This window comes from Ovis aries, chromosome 16 (assembly GCF_016772045.2).
Source record: "Ovis aries strain OAR_USU_Benz2616 breed Rambouillet chromosome 16, ARS-UI_Ramb_v3.0, whole genome shotgun sequence".
Taxonomy (NCBI): domain Eukaryota; kingdom Metazoa; phylum Chordata; class Mammalia; order Artiodactyla; family Bovidae; genus Ovis; species Ovis aries.
The window spans coordinates 41,593,467-41,614,853 of record NC_056069.1 but is presented as its reverse complement, the minus strand read 5'-3'; the positions used below and the strand labels follow the sequence as shown (position 1 = coordinate 41,614,853).

General features: G+C 38.8%; 1 protein-coding gene across 1 annotated transcript in view; it reads right to left on the bottom strand.

The window, feature by feature from the left end:
* Positions 1–106: 106 nt before the first annotated feature.
* Positions 107–21,387, bottom strand: part of GOLPH3 (golgi phosphoprotein 3) — a 46,161-nt gene continuing 24,880 nt past the window's right edge. The window contains exons 2-4 of the mRNA XM_004017069.5: positions 16,169–16,300; positions 13,081–13,195; positions 107–2,017 (exon numbers count right to left, since the gene is read on the bottom strand). Coding sequence (XP_004017118.1) covers positions 1,593–2,017; positions 13,081–13,195; positions 16,169–16,300 — 672 coding nt within the window. The 3' untranslated portion in view covers positions 107–1,592. The remainder of the gene's footprint in view (positions 2,018–13,080; positions 13,196–16,168; positions 16,301–21,387) is intronic.

Below are 21,387 nucleotides of genomic sequence, written 5' to 3'. Positions count from 1 at the left end.
TAGAAATACTGCCACGCTACACTAAGGCTAAGCAAAACTTCATCAGAAAAAACACTAAGACCACTAAAATCAGAATACAAAAATACAAATAACATGCTTACTCTGATTCAGGCACTTTCAAGATCATAGTTTATTTATTACTTCAGATAAAAAGATAGTATACATATTAGGGAATCCCTTAAAACTCAACTCTAGAGTTATACACCATCTAGTACTTTTGCATTGAAGGTTAACCAAAAAAACCTCTAAACACCTGAAAGCCCCACTAGTAACATGAACTATGGTAATAAAAAATTTGACATTTAATTTGTTCAATATATACTATTTACATTATGAAACCAATGGTGATCCAATAAACAGTGATAAAGAAATAGTAAAAATAAACTTTAAAAAGCAAAGGTTTATAATCTTAGAATGTGCTAATTATCATAATTGTATATAAAAATTAAAACAGCAGAGCTTTCTGTTACAAAATTCTTAATCATCTGAGTTGTAGTCATTACTTGCTAACGATTTACATGCAACATCTGCTAGTACTGACATTTGATTGTTTTCCCCCAAGAAAGTGTGAGTAGATATTGAAGAGCAGACATTAATTTACCTGTGGACAGAAAAAGATAAAACTGTACTCGAGATTAGTACTGGTCACAAGCCTCTTCTCTATAGAAATGATAAAAATAAGACCAAAAAAAAAAAAAAAAATCCAAAAAGGAGATACATAGGCAAAGAGTACCATGAATGGCACAGCTCAAAAAATGTTGGGACCAACTGAGCCATACATCTTTTCTCTCCTTAATGATGAGAGGTCTATTTTGCCACCAAATTATAATGACTGTAGCAAGTAAGGGGCACCAGGTGTACAACCAATTAAATCCTGCAAAATACTAAGATGGGCAGGGGTGGCCAGAAGAAGGAACAATTTATATATACTTCAAACTATATACAGCATAACTGGAATGCAGCTCATCCCAAACTGGATGTGTGAGACAACTGGACCTTTATGACTTAATAGTTAAAATTATAACAAGTGTAATAATACAATAGATTTACATGGGAGGCAAAATCAAGGGGCACTTTATATTACTTACTGTGTATTTCAATTTAAAAATAATTTGCTAAGTATACATCTCAACTGAGGTCTATGTATAAAATGTCCCAATAGATACAGATATTTACCTTTGGTGAGTTAAAGGCCATTTTGTGACTTCTGTCTGAATTGCAGGCAGAACATTAGATGGACACGCACATACGGGAAAAACTCAGCCTGAGGTAATCCAAAAGATGTGCAGGCGAGGAGACCGGTGGTACTTTGAGAGTCAAAGCACACCAGAAACCCGCAACAGGGAACAGTGAGGATGGCAACAAGGAATGGAATGCCAATATGGCAGTCAAACTTTTTTCAAAACAGAAAGAGGAAGGCCTCTCGTACCAGCAGAATCCTGCATACATACACAAAAGAATAAGCCACCCACCATTTCAGGAAACAAAAGCCAGTTACAGTGTGGAAGTACAAACTGCAGAAACCCAGAAGTCCATAGAAGAAAAAGGACTGGTTCCCGCGAGAGCAGGGGGACGCGTGGTTCTGGGCAGGGTCACTTGGTGAAGGCAGCCACCACTGCCCACAGCACCTCATTGGTCCCGGCCTTCAGACACTCCACCTCAGGGTCCAAGTCCAGGAGCTGCCGCACCCGCTTGGTGGCTACGTCGTACTGCTCGTCCAGCAGGGGCGCGAACGCGTTCTCCAGGACGTCTGAGGCGTGGGCCAGGTAGAGGAGGGCCAGCAGGCGCTTGTCCATGCGGTGAGGGTCGTTCACCCATTTGTCGAGAACGGCTTCCTGCACCTTCTTGATGAGGCGCTGCTTAATGCTGTTGTTGGTGAGGGGGTGCGTCGTCATGTCAAAGAGGAGGAAGTTCTGTTTCTCTGTTGTCAGTACGCCCTTTTCTACCAGGTTTTTAGCTAATCGTTCCCGCACGTTTCTTAACTGATAATGCAATTTTAATGGATTCCATGTCTCACCTAAACAAAAAATTCCAGAAGTTAGAAAGGATAGGTATTAGCTGCTAATTTTATTAAATTCTGTATTATTAAAATGCACAGTAACATCTGACATTTTTTTCCTCCGGAGAAACAGTAGAAAATCCAGTTGTTTTCTTGCTAACTAAACCATGAACCCTTGAGGGCCAAGGCCTTTGGTTTCTAAGCACCTGGCAAATGATTTTCAGGTAAAACAGTTACTCAAAAGACCGAACTGAAAGCAGTCTCCTAACCAGTTCCCCTAATGTGGAAATAAGCCAAATATTAAATTATGTTTGCCTTCTCTCTAGCTATTGTCAAAAAGCTGCCAATAGCAAACTATGAACTTTCTTTCCTATTAAATATCAATCTGCAACAAACAGAGAAAAGAGTTAAAAAGTTTCCTGATGAATATGTCATTCCTGAAGCTGCTACATATACCTGGCCTATAAAGCTATGAAAGCTTGTTGCTGCTGCTGCTGCTAAGTCGCTTCAGTCGTGTCTGACTCTGTGCGACCCCATAGACGGCAGCCCATCAGGCTGCCCCGTCCCTGGGATTCTCCAGGCAAGAACACTGGAGTGGGTTGCCATTTCCTTCTCCAATGCATGAAACTGAAAAGTGAAAGTGAAGTCTCTCAGTCGTGTCTGACTCTCAGCGACCCCCTGGACTGCAGCCTACCAGGCTCCTCCATCCATGGGATTTTCCAGGCAAGAGTACTGAAGTGGGGTGGGGGAAGGGGGGGCGGGGAGGGGGGGGGGTTGGAGGGTGTGTGTGTGCGCCATTGCCTTCTTCGATGAAAGCTTGTTAGGCTAATGTTATTCTTTGATGACAAATAATATACAACTAATTACAGATGGACAAATCATTTTTATCATTTCAATCTTGCTATCTATGCACATTCCCTTTCAAGACAGAAACACTAAAAATCAAATATTTTTCACTAAAACAATTTTTTTCTGTATAGAAGACCAGAAGGAAAATACAATAAAATAATCTTGATTATCTTGGGGATTATATGTGACAAATTTCCTTTCTTGTATTTTCTGTAGTTTTCAAATGAATCTCCAATGAACATTTAACTATTTGGGTAATTTGAAAAAAATACTATAGTGAGCTTCTAAACTGGGACACGGTAGAGATCAACCATAGGCACTTACTATTATATACAAAAGCTGTAAGACTGAAATTTCGTAATATTGAGAAAAAACACTGTATTACTGCCTACTACAGCAGTCATTAACTACCGGGTTGCCCAAAAAGTTCCTTTGGTTTAAGTGAAAATAAAGGACATGTTTTTCACATTTTCATTTTTACTAAGAACTTTACTGAACAACATATTCACCACTTTGTTCCACTACCGTTTGCCATTTTTCAGGCAACGTCATAATTGCATCTTTCCAAATTTATCTTTTAGAGCAAAGAACTGTTCCAGGTCCCTCTTACAGTCTTCCAGGGAAATGAAATTTTTTCCGTTAAAAAAATTCTGTAAAGACCAAAATAAATGGAAATCTGAAGGTGCACTGTCTGGGGAATATGGCGGACAAGTCAGAACTTGCCGGCCAAGCTGTGACAGTTTCTAGCTGGTCATCAAAGAAACATGCTGTTATCCTGATGGAAGATTACACGTTTTCTTTTGACTAATTCCAGGTGCTTTTCGTCGAGTGCTGCTTTCAGTTACTGGTCTAACTGGGAACAGTACTTGTTGGAATGAATCCTTTGGTTTTCCAGAAGGAGCTCATAACAGAGACCTCCCTTCCAATTCCACCATACACACAACATCACTTTCTTTGGAGAAGACCAGCCTTGGTGTGGTTAGTGGTAGTTCATGTCACTTGCCCTTGATCTTCTGCTTCACATTACTGTACCACATGTACTTCTCATGACCCACGACAATTTATTTTAAAAGCAGAATGTTTTCCTTACATTTCAGTAGAGAATTGCACGCAAGGAAACAGTCAAGAAGTTTTTTTCACTTAACTTATGTGGAACCCAAACATCAAAATAATTAACATAACCAAGCAGGTACAAACTGATTTGGATACTCTGGGTATGTTGGCTATGTGCCATGTGGAATAACACTGACTGTTCTCAATTGATGTCTTGATTTGATCTCTATCGACTTCAACTGGCCACCTGACCGTGGAGCATCACCCAGCAAAAATTTCTAGGACGGAACTTTGCAAACCACTTCTGACACATTCAGTCTCAGCATCTTCTCCAAACACCGCACAAACCTTTTTTTTTTGCATTTCCGTTTTTACCCTTTCTTGAAATAATAAAACATAACATGCCAAAAATGTTGCTTTTTTCTTTCATCTTCACTATTAAATGGCTAGACAAAAATTCAATTTTGAGAAGTTTTTAAGTGTTCACTGATATGACAGCTGTCATAATACAATCTAACAAAACTGTTTCAAATGAAGTTAAAGGCAACTAAGAGCTACTAGAGCCAGCTTATAGAGAAAAAAAAGAATGAATCTTTTGGCCACCCCAGTATACACAGCTATTATATTTAAATTAATTTAAAAATTCAGAATTCCCTTGTGGTCCATGCTTCCACTGCAGGGGGCCCAGGTTTGATCCCTGATTGGAGAGCTAATATCCTGCAAGCCATACAGCCAAATAAATAAGGAGGGAAAACAACTGTTCCTCATCTGCCCTAGCCACTTTCAAGTGCTATTAGCCAGCTTCAAGTACTCATTAGCCAAGTGGGGCAAGAGGCTACTGAATGGACAGCACAGAAAGAGAACATTTCCATCATCACAGAAAGCTCCATACTAGTGTTCAAAGTCATTTTGCCATACTTAACACTAAAGAAAATGGAGCTATGACTAAGTAATCAGTCTTGGACTTACCTTTTTACCTTTTGAGAGAAACCTAACTGAGCCTACTACTGCCCAAGCCTATCACCTAAAGGCACATCTCAAGCAGTAGAGCAGAAGATCTCAAGCAGAGCAAAGGAGTAACACTGTTAAAAAGGCAGAGATCCGAGTTGGAGGAAGCTAAGGCAACTGCAATATGCAAGGCAGTCCTAGGAAAGAGAGGACTATGCAAAGTAAGAGCTCTGGAAATCCACATGGTATTTTCACTTAGGTATGATGAAAAAAGGCGGCACGTGGGTTAAGATGACAAAGTCCACAGAGGGTAAAAATAAGGTGCGGGGGGGCGGGGGGGGGGGGGCAGGGGCACTACCATAAAGCTGTAGGGTGAACAATACCAAGAGTTCACAGAGGGCTAGGAAAAATCTGAGTCCCAACTGGCTTAAGCGGGAAGGTCTCACTGAACACCAGAACATTTAGAAAGAATTACAAAACGATCACATCTTCATATTACGGCTAAACTAGGCCTTCAGTAAAGGATATTCCAGACCCAGCCTAACAAAGCTTACAACAAACTGATCCACAGGTAACTGCCTAGCAAAACAAATTTCAACGGTCTTTAAAGACAAACAAAATTCAGCACACAACAACATGGCAGTCACAGTGTCCAGCATCTAATAAAAATTACTAGTCTTGTAAAGAAGCAGTTTTGTGATCCAAAACTAAGGGGTGGGGGGAATCAATAGAAACAGTAAACCACTGGTAGACCAGTGGTTAAGACTCCATACTTCCACTGCAAGGGATGCAGATTCAGTCTCTGATTGGGAAACTAGGATCACAAAGCTTGGCCACACAGAAATATATACAGAGAGAAAACAAACTTTTCAAATAAAAAACCATGGCAAATCAGCTTCCACAAAAAATAAAATAATCACTGCATTCAACTTTCTTGATAACTTCAAAAAATGAAAGGAGCTGAAATATATCTGAGGCCTTATTAGATTTTAAAACTTAACAGTACAAAAGAAAAATATAACTCAGTAATAAATGAAATTCTACTTGTTTTCAATTTTTGGTATTAAATTAGCCCACACCTACATTTAATGTTAAAAAATCATTAACAAAAATAAAAAAGAGAAACCATGAACAGCAACTTGAGGAAGCACTACAGCACAGTAAAAAGGGTGTAAGAGCAAGTTCTGGAGCCAGACTACTTGGATCTAAATTCCAATTTGGTCATTTCCTCACTGTGCAACCCTGGGCAAAACTTCTCTATTCCTCTGTATCCACTATGTAAAGCAACAAAAACAACTCTTTCCAGCTCATAAGGGTTATTATGAAGATTAAGTTAGAGATATATCGAGTTCTTAGAATAGAGACTGGAACAAGGTGTGTTCTCAATAAACGTTAGCTATTATTTACCCGTGTGCAAGAATCAGCACTTTGGCAGCAAGAATTTATCCTTTTAATAATGATCTAAAAAATCATATGAGGTACTGAGAATGCAGTATTAGTAAGACATACTTCTAACTCTAGAAATTTTAAATCAAGTGAAGGGAAAAATATTCATAGTATAACAGTACTGGCTAGAATAAGATGTAAATAAGGCCATAAAAACAATACGAACCAAGCGCCCAAAGGAATAAGAAATATCCTGAGTTTGATGTTAAAGGGCACGCAACTTTTCAAGGCTAGTCATGGTGTTCATTTTTTTCCCACTGTTGTACCAACCCACTATCTCCCCAATAAATGCTTGCCTGCTCTACCTTTCATCAGAGTTTGTGTTTCATTTTTTTTCCTAATGTCACTGGCAGGTGGCAGGCAGCCTAAGACACTAGACAAGACTTGGCTAGGCTGTGTCTTCTGACACTCTTACACGACTTTTGGAAACTTAATAAACATAAAATAATCAACAGCCAAATTTACAAAAGCCCATAAAAAATTATAGTTCAAATCTAAGGTTAATTAACTATACTTATAATAATAATCTGTCAGTTATCAAAGAAGTACTATTCCCTGGCAACTCACTAGTCAATCAGAAGGGTAATCGAGGTCTCAAATAACATCTTGGCCATCTATTCTCAAATAATGGGGGATGGGGGAGATTTTTAAGATTATTCTGAGACTCACATATTTTTTCTTTGCAGACCTAAAAAAAAAAAAGAATCCCTCCAATGCTAGTATACAGTGACTTTTTCCCTCTCTTTGGAAATAAATGGGTATTAGCTGTTTATAACATACTGTCTATGGTACAGAGGTCATGCTAAAAAAGTTTATCCACATCATATCCACAATTAACTCTCATATTGCAACCAACAGAACAAGTAGTGCTTACAAAGTTCATGTGACAGGTTTCTCAAATCTAAAATATGTTAGCTTAGTTTAGTGTTGCTACTAAAAGAGAAGAGCCCAAAATAATGTGTTCCATTTATGACTGGACCTTCTCACTGGCAATCATTTCTGCCTCAGAGGAAGTGACCAAAAAAAAAAAAAAAAGACTCAGACATCATCTTTTGAAGCAATTCCCTAGAAAAGGGCAAATCTTGTGTGTTCACTCCAACAAAAATGTTGTTCAGATCTCCTCAGATATATTTTTTAAATGAAATTTCATAAGCAGAAAGCTGAACGAGTATAGGTAACATGTAAATGTTGTTTAACACTACTTTGAGTACTCCAAAAAAGGTACAATAAAATAACTGAGTGGTCAAAGTGTCTTGGCACCCTGACATTGCTATCTTTTATTCTACTGGGCCTTTTGTTCAACTTTATTTTTCAATTTTTGTTTTAGTTGATTTACAATTCTGCCTTTTATTTTCAAATAACTAAATTAAGCTAAATACAAAGAATGAAGTTACCTCTGACATTAGCATATTTAAGACAACAGTATAAACTGGCATGAGAGGCGGCGAGCTGGACAGTGAAGAGAAGATACAGCAGAGGTTTAGTACGCTGTGTGTGCTCAGTCGTGTGACCCCACGGGCTGTGGCCCACCAGGCTCCTCTGTCCGTGGGAATTCTCCAAGCAAGAATACTGGAGTGGGCTGCCATGCCCTCCTCCTAGGGGCTCTTCCCAACTCTGGGATTGAACCCAGGTCTCCCGCATTGCAAGTGGATTCTTTACAGTCTGAGCCACCAGGGAAGCCCAAAGGTTTAACCTACACTATCTACTAAAGATTTAGCTGCTTCATTTTAGGCAGATGTTCAATGTCTTTTAAATACACTGCAACAAACCCCCAATGAATGAATACTATTCAACATTCTAGATTAAAAGATGTTTCTATGATTTGTATTGTCATTCACCCTAAATTATTTACTATGTGAAAAGACTTTAAGTTATATAACCATATTTTAAACATTCATAGCTCATTTTTGTTAAAGAAGGAAACTGAGAAGTTTACACAGTTCTTAACGTTACTTATATCCCACTGCCCAACAATTACTTCAGTGAAAAAGACACACTGGCAGGCACCTAAATAATTTCACTATAAAAAACTTCCATCTTTCTTGACATCATATTATCAAAAAAAGCAGCTGTGTTCATAACTTTGGCACTCCAGTGACATCTTGTGACCGAAATGATCAATTACATGTTTAAGACTTCAGAAAGCAAACAAACTATTCTCAAAATGGTAGTCTTTAAATAAACTTCTTAGTCTTTGCCTCCAAGATATACATTAATTTTTTTATTAACAAGTAGTAAGTAATATATGAAAATTGGTAGTTTTAACAGGCATACATATATACACCGCTGAGCACCAAAGAATTGATGATTTTGAACTGTGGTGCTGGGGAAGACTCTTGAAGAGTCCCTTGGACTGCCAGGAGATCAAACCAGTCAATTCTAAAGGAAATCAGTCCTGAATATTCATTGGAAGGACTGATGCTGAAGCTCCAATACTTTGGCCACCTGATGCAAAAAGCCATTTCATTTGAAAAGACCCTGATGCTAGGAAAGATTGAGGGCAGGAGGAGAAGGGGACAACAGAGGATGAGATGGTTGGATGGCATCACTGACTCAATGCACATGAGTTTGAGCAAACTCCAGGATATAGTAAAGGACAGGAAAGCCTGGTGTGCTACAGTTCATGGGGCTTCAAAGACTCAGACACAACTGAATGAGTGAACAACAGTACACACACCACAAATAATAGTAAGATGAATTACTAGATATTCAGCCTCCCACCCCAGGTAAAGAAGAAAGCTTTACTCCAGACTCCTTTCTTTATGCTGAAATTACACATCATTCCTATCATACATCAGGACTTTACATGCTTTTCTTTTATCTTCTCCATCTCAGAGGTAAACCATCAGACCAACATAGGTTAATCATTCTTTTTTCTTTACACACAATCTGACTCCCTAGGCATACGTATCACTCAACAATACAGTACAATACATGGTTCTGAAAACCCAGAAACAAGAACAGACTTAGCTGTGCAAGGACAGGCCCACCAATTTTTACCAGGCCCTCTTATCCTTCTGAACAAGAACACTTTCTTCTGTCTCATTTTTGACCTTCAAAGGCCCAAATCAAGTCCCACTTTCTCCAGCTACTAAAGCTCCCAGTGATTTGTTTTCTCTGGGGTAATGCACTTATGGCAAAAAGTGAAGAAGAACTAAACAGTCTCTTGATCAAAGTGAAAGAGGAGAGTGAAAAAGTTGGCTTAAAGCTCAACATTAAAAAAACTAAGATCATGGCATGTGGTCCCGTCACTTCATGGCAAATAGATGGGGAAACAATGGAAACAGTGTCAGACTTTATTTTGGGGGGCTCCAAAATCACTGCAGATGGTGACTGCAGCCATGAAATTAAAAGACGCTTACTCTTTGGAAGTAAAGTTATGACCAACCTAGACAGAATATTCAAAAGCAGAGACATTATTTGCCAACAAAGGTCTGTCTAGTCAAGGCTATGGTTTTTCCAGTGGTCATGTACGGATGTGACAGCTGGACTATAAAGCAAGCTGAGCGCCGAAGAATTGATACTTTTGAACTGTGGTGTTGGAGAAGACTCCTGAGAGTCCCTTGGACTGCAAGGAGATCCAACCAGTCCATCCTAAAGGAGATCAGTCCTGAGTGTTTTAATGTTGAAGCTGAAACTCCAATACTTTGGCCACCTGATGTGAAGAGCTGACTCACCTGAAAAGACCCTGATGCTGGGAAAGACTGAAGGCAGGAGGACAAGGGGACAACAGAGGATAAGATGGTTGGATGGCATCAATGACCTAATGGACATGAGTCTGAGTAAACTTCGGGAGTTGGTGATGGACAGGGAGGCCTGGTGTGCTGCAGTTCGTTGGGTCATAAAGAGTTGGACATGACTGAGTGACTGAACTGAACTGAATGCATTTAAAGAACATCATACCATTAAACTCTAATCTGTTATTAGAAATATACAATTGTTGCCCAAATGGATTTTAAGACTTAGTATAGTAGCACTTCATTGTATGTTTTATAGTACTTACATCAGTACTGCTGCAATAACTGGTATTTGATACCACTTATTATCTTGAAGCTACTAAAAAGTTTTACATTAACAAGCTAACCCACAGAACTGAACACTTAAATATGGTTAAAATGTTGTTAGGTTGGATACAATTTTTTATTTTAAAAAATCAGCAATCACTATCAGTACTTTAACTAGGTGGGAAGAAGGTATTTTCTTAATTTAAAAGAAATGTGCTTTTTCCCTTTCTCCCACTGCAGATTTCTTTCTTTTACGCTAAAATTACTAATCACTCTTATTTACATCAGGAATATGCAACCAAAGTACTACAGGTAATAGTATTTTGGCAGTAACAGCCATATTAAACTTCACAGGATGCTGTTTAAAAAAAAATTTTAAAGGCACTTTCTAAGTATCAGCCAGTTCCTGACTTAAATGGGCACTGTTTCATAAAGTCATAATTATATCTACTACTTTTGAGAAAAAGTTATAGACTTCTGCCCTCCTTTCACTCCTTAATCAGATAAGAACAATGTATACCAGCTCAAGTTGAAAACCATGTTCAATTATCATATAAATTGAGTACTGGATAAGCTACATGCATAAAACATTACATTCACATATAAAGTTTAAGAAGTATATAGTCACCTTAAATGGTAAGATTCAACTCTTTGCAAGTCATACTCCCTACATAGCATGTGCACATAACAAGCATATGAACTATCAAAGGAAATCTGGTGATCTAAGATATACTATTAAACCACATCCCCATGTGATGTTAGCACATACAGTGTAAGATAAAGAGCTCGTTGATGGAGGGAGCGTCTGGAAACACCTTCACAGGGTTAAGTTACACCAAAGTGAATATCAAAAACACTGATTTAAGGCAAGACCCACTATATACCATAAAAAGAACTTTAGCACTCTCACTTCCCAAAAAAGCTAATGACAACTTTAAGAAACGCTCTTTTTGGTCAGTTGAGAATCTAATTACAAATTCTAATTTGCACACTATACGTAGTAATGGTCCAGCAATGGCAGTACAATATAAGCAGGACACAAAGACTGCTTAGGCCAGTGATCTCCAGAGAACGCAGAAATAATCTGTCAGGGTACAGTTAGAAGTTATTAACACTTCTATTTCCATCTAAAAAATCACATTTGCTGATTTTTAACAGGTAGAGTTAATATTCATACCCTCACTGAGCCTCTGTCAATGGCTACGGTTTGCCAAACAGGTGGAAGGCTCACGCAAAGAGGGCTGACAGTGTTCTGAGCACTGTGACACAGTCCTGGTACGCGCTGAGTAAGCACGTAGTTTTAACAAACTTTCATCAAATGGGTAAAGTAATTTTAATTTAAGATTTCCTACAATAAAAAAAATTGGAATTGAACACAACACCAACATCACAAGCACAAAGAAGGAAAAAGGGTCACATTAAAGTTTCTCTTACTCAATGAGGTAAAAAGAAAATTTATCAACAGATCTACCAGAGTGTGGGCCAAAATAACCTCTCAAAATTACCAAGACAACCTTGTGAAAATTTATGTTCTTTACCAAAAAGGAAGAATGAACTCTGCCATAAGTGTAAAGTACTCATTTATTGCTCTATTAGCTAGGTTTGGAATATGTATATTTATGTTTCAAAAAACACACAAAACTCAATCTTTTACTGATACAAGAACATCTTCATAATCCAACTATTACTGTAGAAATTTCATTGATAAGTGAGGAAAATAACATTATGTTAATTACTAATCTCTGATAACATCCAAATGTTTTTGAAAGGTACTCTAAATAGTAATATATTTGGACATGAAATGAGCATAAATATATACAGAAACTATGTTTTATATAATAGTAGAGAGAAAGAGCAAGATAACTCAGGTCCTATAGTCAAGGAGTTCACTATCTAGTAGGTTAGACAAATAAACAAGCAACTTTAAAGTAAATGTAGTCATCAGTGCTATCAACAGGTAGCTGTTCCTTCATATGGCTGTACGTCCTATCTCCTTAAAGTTAGGGGAGGCCATGTGACTTGCTCTGACCAACGCAGCCTGACCCACACATCTTTTCTGAGCAGAAATTTAAGAGCCCAGGTGATCCTGATACTTTTCTTCTCTTTACACTAGTGACTGACAATACTCCAGATGGTGGCAGCTCCATCTGCCTGGCTGCCAAAGTGAGAATGAAGTTGTCTGCCACTGATTTACAGCATGAGTGAGAAATGAGCTTCTGTTTTAAGCCACTGAGGTTTTAGGGATGTTTGTTTCCACAGCTTAACCTAGCCTATCCAGAATAAGGTAGCATGAAATAATTTTGACAAAGAATGACAGGAGCTCTAAGGAAGTATACATAATCTCAGTCACACCTGCTATCTCATTAAAGGTGATGAAATTTTAAAAACCACAGTCTTCCTCATTTAGTGACTAATTCGCTTTCAAGTTTGTCTGCTGCTGCTGCTGCTAAGTCACTTCAATCGTGTCCAACTCTGTGCGAGCCCATAGATGGCAGCCCACCAGGCTCCTCTGTCCCTAGGATTCTCCAGGCAAGAACACTGGAGTGGGTTGCCACTTCCTTCTCCAATGCATCAAAGTGAAAAGTGAAAGTGAAGTTGCTCAGTCATGTTCGACTCTTAGCGACCCTATGGACTGTAGCCTACCAGGCTCCTCCGTCCATGGGATTTGCCTACCACTAAACAAATTTGTGGCTATTTTGTCCAAGTTCCTTTCAAAAGTATTTAAATTTTTACAAAAACCTTTCCAAGAATTCAGTTTTCAGCTTATACACAGAAGCTTACCGCTAAGTAATTCAATCCAGTTCTGGACCGTTTCTGGAGGCTGAGTCTCCTTAACGTGCTTCAGAGCTTCATCAAGAAGAACATCCCCTGTTGGAGCATCTGACTTACAAATCACCTACAATGTAATGAGTAAGAATCACATGATCTATTTGATCTCTTTAGATTAAAAAAAAATTATGTAAACATTTCACCATGCTTAAAGCTCCAAGTGTTCATACAGTTATCAAAGTTCAGATTTTCAATTAATTCCATATTAAGGAAATCCTATATTTAACCTAACCAGATTAGCCACAATCATAAATGAAAATATAACATAAACAAAAATGTGCCTTAATGAGTAAAGCAAAATGGTAGAAGAGTTTATACTCATTGCAATTCCCTTCACTGCTAAACCTTGGGCTATCTGATATAGAAATTCATTTTTCAAACATTTATTAATTACAGAAACAGACTCAATTACATATCAGAATTCGGTATATAATAAAGGTAACATTTCACATTACTGGAGCAATTAATTTTCCAACAGACATTACTAAAACAAGTGGCTAACAAATTAGAGGTAAAAAGGAAGACTTGGCTCCTCAGAGTTTACACTGCAATAAAAGATAGATTTAAATATGAAATATAATTGAGAGAATGAGCAAGTTTTCTCAAAACTGTGACAACCAGCAGAAACCCTGAAAATACCAATAGGTTTGATTACATAAAAATTTTAAATACTACAAAACATTAAGTTAAGGTGGATATAGAATCCACTTGAAGAACAGAACAATCCAAGGGACTTCCCTAGTGGTCCAGCAGTTAAGACTCTGTGCTTCCAATGCAGGGGATGTGGATTCCGCCCCTGGTCAGGAAACTAAGACCCCACATGCCGTGTGGTGCAAAAGAGTAGAAAAATCCAGAAGTAGGGGATGACAGAAGAAAACACTACACTGCTTTAGAGTTTTTAAAGCCTTCCATAACACTCTTGGCTAAACAAATCTCTAGCTGAAATTCTGTAATATCAAAGCTTAACTTTTATATTATTGATACTTTGTTAGCTATTAAAATATTATGAAATTTAACAATACTATTTTTAAAATGGGGGTCTTTCTGAATACTTGTCGTTGGCAGCATGTCCCTTCCTCTTTGATCAATCTTGGCACATTATTGACAGGGATTTCGGCAGAAACTGATCCCTGTGGCAAGCAATTTGTTGTGTAAGTGAATACTGAAACATTTCTCATCAATAACGTTCATGTACAAAAGACTAATGTATTAATATGTCTCTGGTCAATAATGAACTATAAAAGGTTAAAGAAAATACAGTATCTATTTCGGAGACAACATGACCCAATGGAAATATCATTAGAACCAGAAATACAAGCCACAAATCTATTTTTAAACTTTTTAGTTGTTATATTTAAAAAGAAAAATAAGCACAATTAATTTTAATATATTTGAATTAACCCACCATAGGCAAAATATTGACATGTAATTGAGATATTTCACATTCTTATTTCTCCCATAGTAAGTCTTCAAACAGCCATTGTGTTTTTATTTACAGCATGTCTATTTGCATGATCCACATTCCAACTGTCTAGTTCACAGACGTGTGGCTGGTGGCCACCATACTGGACAAAGCAGATATAGAACACTTTCATTATCATAGAGAGTTTGACTGGAAAGTGCTATTCTGGGCCATGCTTGTAGTAGGGTGTCAGAAAAAGAAAAACTAAAAAGCCCTGGGATAAAAAGTTGTATGTCTATATGCTGTGGTCATGCCACCATTTCTTACTTTCCATTAACTCCCGAAATCGACTGCCATCTGGCCTCAACACACCGCATGCCCATCATTTTGAGACAAGTGTCAGGATTATAATAAACCGGGTATAGTCGGATATTTTTTCTTAGGTCAGGGATCCATAATATTAATGTAACATTACTTGTACTTTCTATTACTACTAGTAATTAATGTATATAATTCACTGATAATTAAAAATTCCTAAGGTTTTTGTCCCCCATAAATATATGGTTGCACAGTAAAACGGAAATAAAAATTATATTCTGCTTTATGACAAATATCTAAGTAATTTCAAAACTAATCTCATGCCAGTTCATTTGACTCTACTTTAAATGACTAAATTTAATATTCCATGAGGAATATTTTCTGCTATACCATGTCTACTGTGTATATAATTTTCAAAAATGTATTCTTTCCCATAGGATTATTATTCTATCTAGTATATCAATCAAAAAATGTTCAGTTTTCACCCTAAAGCATTTTGGATTCACATCATACAATGCATTATGAAAAAAACAGTTTTGAAACACCCTACATCCCCCAAGAATCAATGACAGACGAAGAGAAATGGCCTTAAATATTTTAGACTGAAATGAAAGTTAAAAATTCTAGAAACTAGTCAACACCTGTATTAACACAGACTTTAACAATGGAGAGGAGATCTGAAAAGTATTTGTATTCTGGCAAAAAGATCAATAGCCTATGGATAGTTAATTTGCACAGTATCACTTTTGAGTACTTCTGTCAAGTCTTCCAAATCATGGTTTTCAGGAATAGCAAATAGAGTTTGGGAGTCTTATTGAATATGCAGGATGCAATGGCTGATGATCCTAACAATGAATCACATTAGTCATTATGTACAAAGAACCAAAAAATCAAAGATGCAAAAAACAAGATATGGAATCATGATTCAATAAAGATTTAACTTTAAAATCGACTTCAACTTCTGAAAGCTCTTAGTAAAACAACATGGTTCTACTGTATAATACAGCAAACTTATTCAATATCCTGTGATAAGCCACAATGGAAAAGAATATAAAAAAGAATGTACAGGACCAGTTCCTCAGACCTATCCAAGAGGCTGTCTCCTGAGCTACAGTAAGGTCCTCAATGAAACTTGACTTGAAACTTATAAAAAATGAATGTATGTATACATATAACTAATTACTTCATTATATAGCAAGAATCAGCATAGTGTAAATCAACTATACTTCAATAAAATAGAAAACTGTTAGTAGAAACATTCTTCATCTTTAGGCAGCACAAACTCTTCAAAAAGGCTATGTTATATAGGTCCCCTCTTACCTTTCTTGTTAATAGACTTTTACGTCTCATTCCGCAAGCCTCTAGCTGTAACCTTCCTCTCAACGCTAATTCAATCAACATACAGCCACGTAATCCAGATGATATACAGTCATTCCAAAACGATGTGTAACCCTATTTAAAAAAGAGAAAACAAAGGAGTTAATTTACTTATTTCAAGAAAATAAGTATTTTTTAGCCAAAGCTATTTCTCGTGCCTTTTACCTTTCATATCTTTCTCTAATTAAAATCAAAATACTGAAAAAATACAAGTGCTATACATTATTAAACTAGGATTTTCAAGAACTTACTATCTTTTCACCACTTTCTTACAAGTAACTTTGGAAGTCACTAAGTTATGTGCTAATTAGGCCCTTTCAGACTTCAGGGTTCACCCATTCAGTTAACCTGAGATCACAGTGGTTTATAACATGGGCAAATGAAGAAGCTCAGGAAAAATAATCCAGTCCAATGCGGCCTCATGCAGAATTAGAACATCGTTCAATGCTGTTTAGGATAAAAACACAAGGTTAAATTTGGATGAATATATCAGAAAACTTAGGCATGGGGCCATGCCTAGTACTCTGAATAACAAACTGCAAAGCAATCAGATTCCAGCACCTCCCAACACACAACCCCAGGAGGAATTTAAGGGCAATAACCAAGGTGGATAAAAAGGCTGGACAAAATGAGACTGATAGGTATCTAGGGATTTGGGAACACTCAAGTGAAAACAGGCACTCTGAGAGCTAACAACTGGGTCTGTCCAAATTACAAAGCCATGAAGAGTTGCCAACTACTAAAGTACTCGACTTCCCACGTGGCGCTAGTGATAAAGAATCGCCTGCCAATGCAGGAGACCCAAGAGATGTGGGTTCGATCTGTGTTGGGAAGATTCCCTGGAGGAGGAAATGGTAACCCACTCCAGTATTCTTGCCTGGAGAATTCCAAGGACAGAGAGGAGCCTGGCAGGCCTCAGTGAGTACTCAACTCTGAAGAGAAATCAGCAGCTGTCACTAGTCCTGTTTAAGACTCAGGATAAGGTAACATACGATTCTGGTGGGCGGGAAAACAGGTCAAAGCATCCTCTGAAGAAAGGAGGGCCTAGACTCAGGGTTCTGGTGCTCTCTTGGGGCCAGTCTTGGTGCTCTGCCAGGCCACAGTGGGCAGCTTGTATTTAAGACGATGACTGACTACCATGGTCCACGGGACTTCACTTTTGACACAGGAACTTAAATGATGAAGCTACCCTTCTGAGAATGAAGGCTTTGAGAAAATTAGAGTTTAGACTAAGGGAGCCACAAGGAGATCAACATTAAGAAGCAGGTTTATAGCACTTTGCTGGTGGTCCAGTGGATAACACGCCACACTCCCAAGGCAGAAGCCCGGATTCAATCCTTGGTCAGGGAACTAAAGCACATATGCCAAAACTAAGACCCACTGCAGCCAAATAAGTGTGTGTGTGGTTTTTTTTTTTTTCAATTTGTTTAAAAATAAAGAAGCCGGACTTCCCTGGTGGTATAGTGGGTAAGAATCTGCCTTCCAATGCAGGGGACACAGGTTTGATCCCTGGTCCAGGAAGATTTCACATGCCACAGGCAACTAAAGCCCACATGCCAAGAGCCTTTGGGCCACAAGAAAAGCCACAGTGAGAGGCCCGCACACCACAAAGATGAGCAGCCCCAGCTCATCACAACTAGAGAAAGCCCATGCAGCAATGAAGACCCAAAACTACCAAGTACTTTATAAATAAAATAATATTTTTTAAATTTATATTAAAAAATAAAGAAGCAGATTTAAATGTGAGGCAGGGAAAGCAGATACTGTTTAGATTTGAGGAGATTCTTTTAAACTTAGTTTTAGGGATCTGGTTAAATTAAGATCACTAGAGATTAGCTTTCACTTTTCACTTTCATGCATTGGAGAAGGAAATGGCAACCCACTCCAGTCTTCTTGCCCGGAGAATCCCGGGGATGGGGGAGCCTGGTGGGCTTCCGTCTATGGGGTCGCACAGAGTCAGACACGACTGAAGCGACTTAGCAGCAGCAGCAGCAGAGGTTAGCTAAGTAGTTAATAAGACCAGTAACTTATAGATGTCAGGTAAAATCCATGGCTTATGTATCCATCCAATACAATTAAAGCTCTAGGAAGCCCAGAAATGGATTCACATGAAATCAAAGTTATAGCTATCTGGCTTCAACTGGCCTGGACATACAGATGGGAGTTCCCAGGTGAGCCTCTACAAACTATAAACAATAGAGTACACCTCATAAGACAGTGATGGATGAAATACAGGACCATGCCCTGTCTCTGCAGCCTGGAAATTTCTGATGAACAGTACTTATTAGAAACTTGGGGACTTCCCTGGCAGTCCAGTGTTTAAGAGTCTGCCTTCCAATGCGGAGGGTGTGCATTCAATGGCTGGTCGGGAACTAAGATCCCACGCCTCCAGGGCAACTAAGCCTGCAGGAAGCCAACGAAGACCCAATGCAGCTAAAAACAATAAACAATAAAAATTAAAAGAATGATCAATTTCACCTCAGAAAAGAGGGAGAGGGGAGAATTTTACATTTCCTGCTGCTGCTGCTGCTAAGTCGCTTCAGTCATGCCCGACTCCGTGAGACCTCATAGACGGCAGCCCACCAGGTTCCACCTTCCCTAGGATTCTCCACTGGAGTGGGTTGCCATTTCCTTCTCCAATGCATGGAAGTGAAAAGTGAAAGTGAAGTCACTCTGCCCGACTCTTAGCGACCCCATGGACTGCAGCCTAGCAGGCTCTTCTGTCCATGGGATTTTCCAGGCAAGAGTACTGGAGTGGGTTGCCATTGCCTTCTCTAGCAGACAACAAAATACACCTCAACCTCAACTGCCCTGAGAATAAACATATACCCAGAGAAGTTAGCAAAATGGCGTATTTAACAGGACTTTGAAGATTTACATGTAGTGAATGGCTCTGGGGCATTAACATTAAAGACACATACTTAAACAGAATTGACTTCACGTGGGAAAACAGACAAATGGACATGGACAGTTCTGCAGCGAAGCTTCCAGGACTCACATACAATATTCCAAAGATCAGTGAAGCCACCAAACCATACCAAGCAGGCTAACGACGCCTGGCAAAATCCACATCATAAAAGTATGATCAGGAATCAAGCAAGTTGCTGGAAGCAGGAGAGAAGAGGGGAGTCGTCGTTTAGTCACCAAGTCACGTCTAACTCTTCTGCAACCCCACGGACTCTAGCCCCGCCAGGCTCTGTTCATGGGATTCTCCAGGCAAGAATACCGAAGTGGGCAGCCATTCCCTCCTTCAGGGGATCTTCTTGACCCAGGGATCAAACCCGCGTCTCCTGCATTGGCAGGCAGATTCTTTACTGCTGAGCCATGAGGGAAGCCCAGAGCTGAACAAAAATATTTTATGATACTACTGGATAAGATGGTGGCAATGCCATCCTTGAGAATTAAGTATTTTAGAAGGAAAGCAGTGCACTGGAAAGAGCCAAGTGAATTTGGTCATGACCTAGGCCAGCAAGATTCTGGAGTGAATCCATGTCTCTTTTACACATACAAGCAAAACTACTGAAGCTGGGGCACCAGCTTAGACCCTGCCAAGTGCTAAAGAGCACTTCCATCTTTTAATCTCTAGTGCTAACCATACAACTACATTTTACTGATCTCCAAACATAAGTTTAGTATCTCTATATGATGATGGAAGCTAACTAAACTTACTGTGGTAATCATTTCACCATACAGGCCTACCTCGGTTTGGTAAATATCAGAGATATCACAGAATTGTTTCCAGACCACAGGAACAAAGCCAGTTATCCCAAGAAGTGAGTCACACAAATGCTACAGTTTCCCAGTGCATATAAAAGTTAATATATACACTACACTATAGTTATAACCAAAAAAAAAAAGAAAAGAAAATGTATATACCTTAGTTTTAAAATTCCTTATTGCTAATTTTAAAACACCTTTAATTTGTAAAACATATGGTATCTGTGAAGCACAGTAAAGCAAAGCACAATAAAATAAGGTATGCCTGCATATGTAAATTAAACCACGACGCTGTACACCTTAAAATTTATACAGTGATGTATGTCAATTATTTCTCAATAAAACTGAGGGGGGAGAAGTTGTATCTCTGGTATTGGGATGCATTTAAAAATAGATGGTATCTTGAAAGAAATATAGTATGACAGCTACTGAGTTAACCTAAACCCATGGAAGAGAGGACAGACATGGGGCACAGGCCTCACAGGTGCACAGCAGTGGGATGAAGAACCAGCGTCCAACTTATCAGTTACTGGGAGCCTTAAAACTTGGTACAAGACTGGCTGACTGAACATCCAAATCTAGGCAGACCACCAATCTACCTGATTTCTCAGTGCGAAAGACTTCATCAGAGCAGGTAACACCACACCACCCCGGGGATTTGTCCTCAGATAAAACACTACTCCTGAAACAATTACAAGGACCTGTGGTCTAAACAGGACGGTTATATATTCAGGGCATGAATGCGTTTTTGCCCTAGTAAAAAATCTTATACCATATCTGTCAAAAGGGCAGTTCAGTTCAGTTGCTCAGTCATGTCCAACTCTTTGCGACCCCATGAACCAGGCCTCCCTGTCCATCATCAACTGCCAGAGTCCACCCAAACCCATGTCCACTGAGTCAGTGATGCCATCCAACCATGTCATCCTCTGTCATCCCCTTCTCCTCCTGCCTTCAATCTTTCCCAGCATAGGATCTTTTCAAATGAGTCAGTTCTTCACATCAGGTGGCCAAAGGATTGGAGTTTCAGCTTCAGCATCAGTCCTTCCAGTGAATATTCAGGACTGATTTTCTTTAGGATGGACTGGTTGGATCTCCTTGCAGTCCAAAGGACTCTCAAGAGTCTTCTCCAACACCACAATTCAAAAGCATCAATTTTTCAGCACTCAGCTTTCTTTATAGTCCAACTCTCACATCCATACATGACTCCTGAAAAAACCACAGCTTTGACTACCCTAGCTTAATCCAAAAATAGGGTACTAGCACTCAAACTTCAGGGCCACGTGAAGGGAGAACCACTGGCCAAGCAATCAGCTTAGTGACAAAGCAGCAGCACTCCATTAGGAATACCAGCAGCCACAGGATCCTGAGGATGTCCCCTACTCACTGCAGAAGAACTTCTGGGTCCTAGTGGAGGTTAGAGAACCACAAAAAAAAAAACAAAAAAA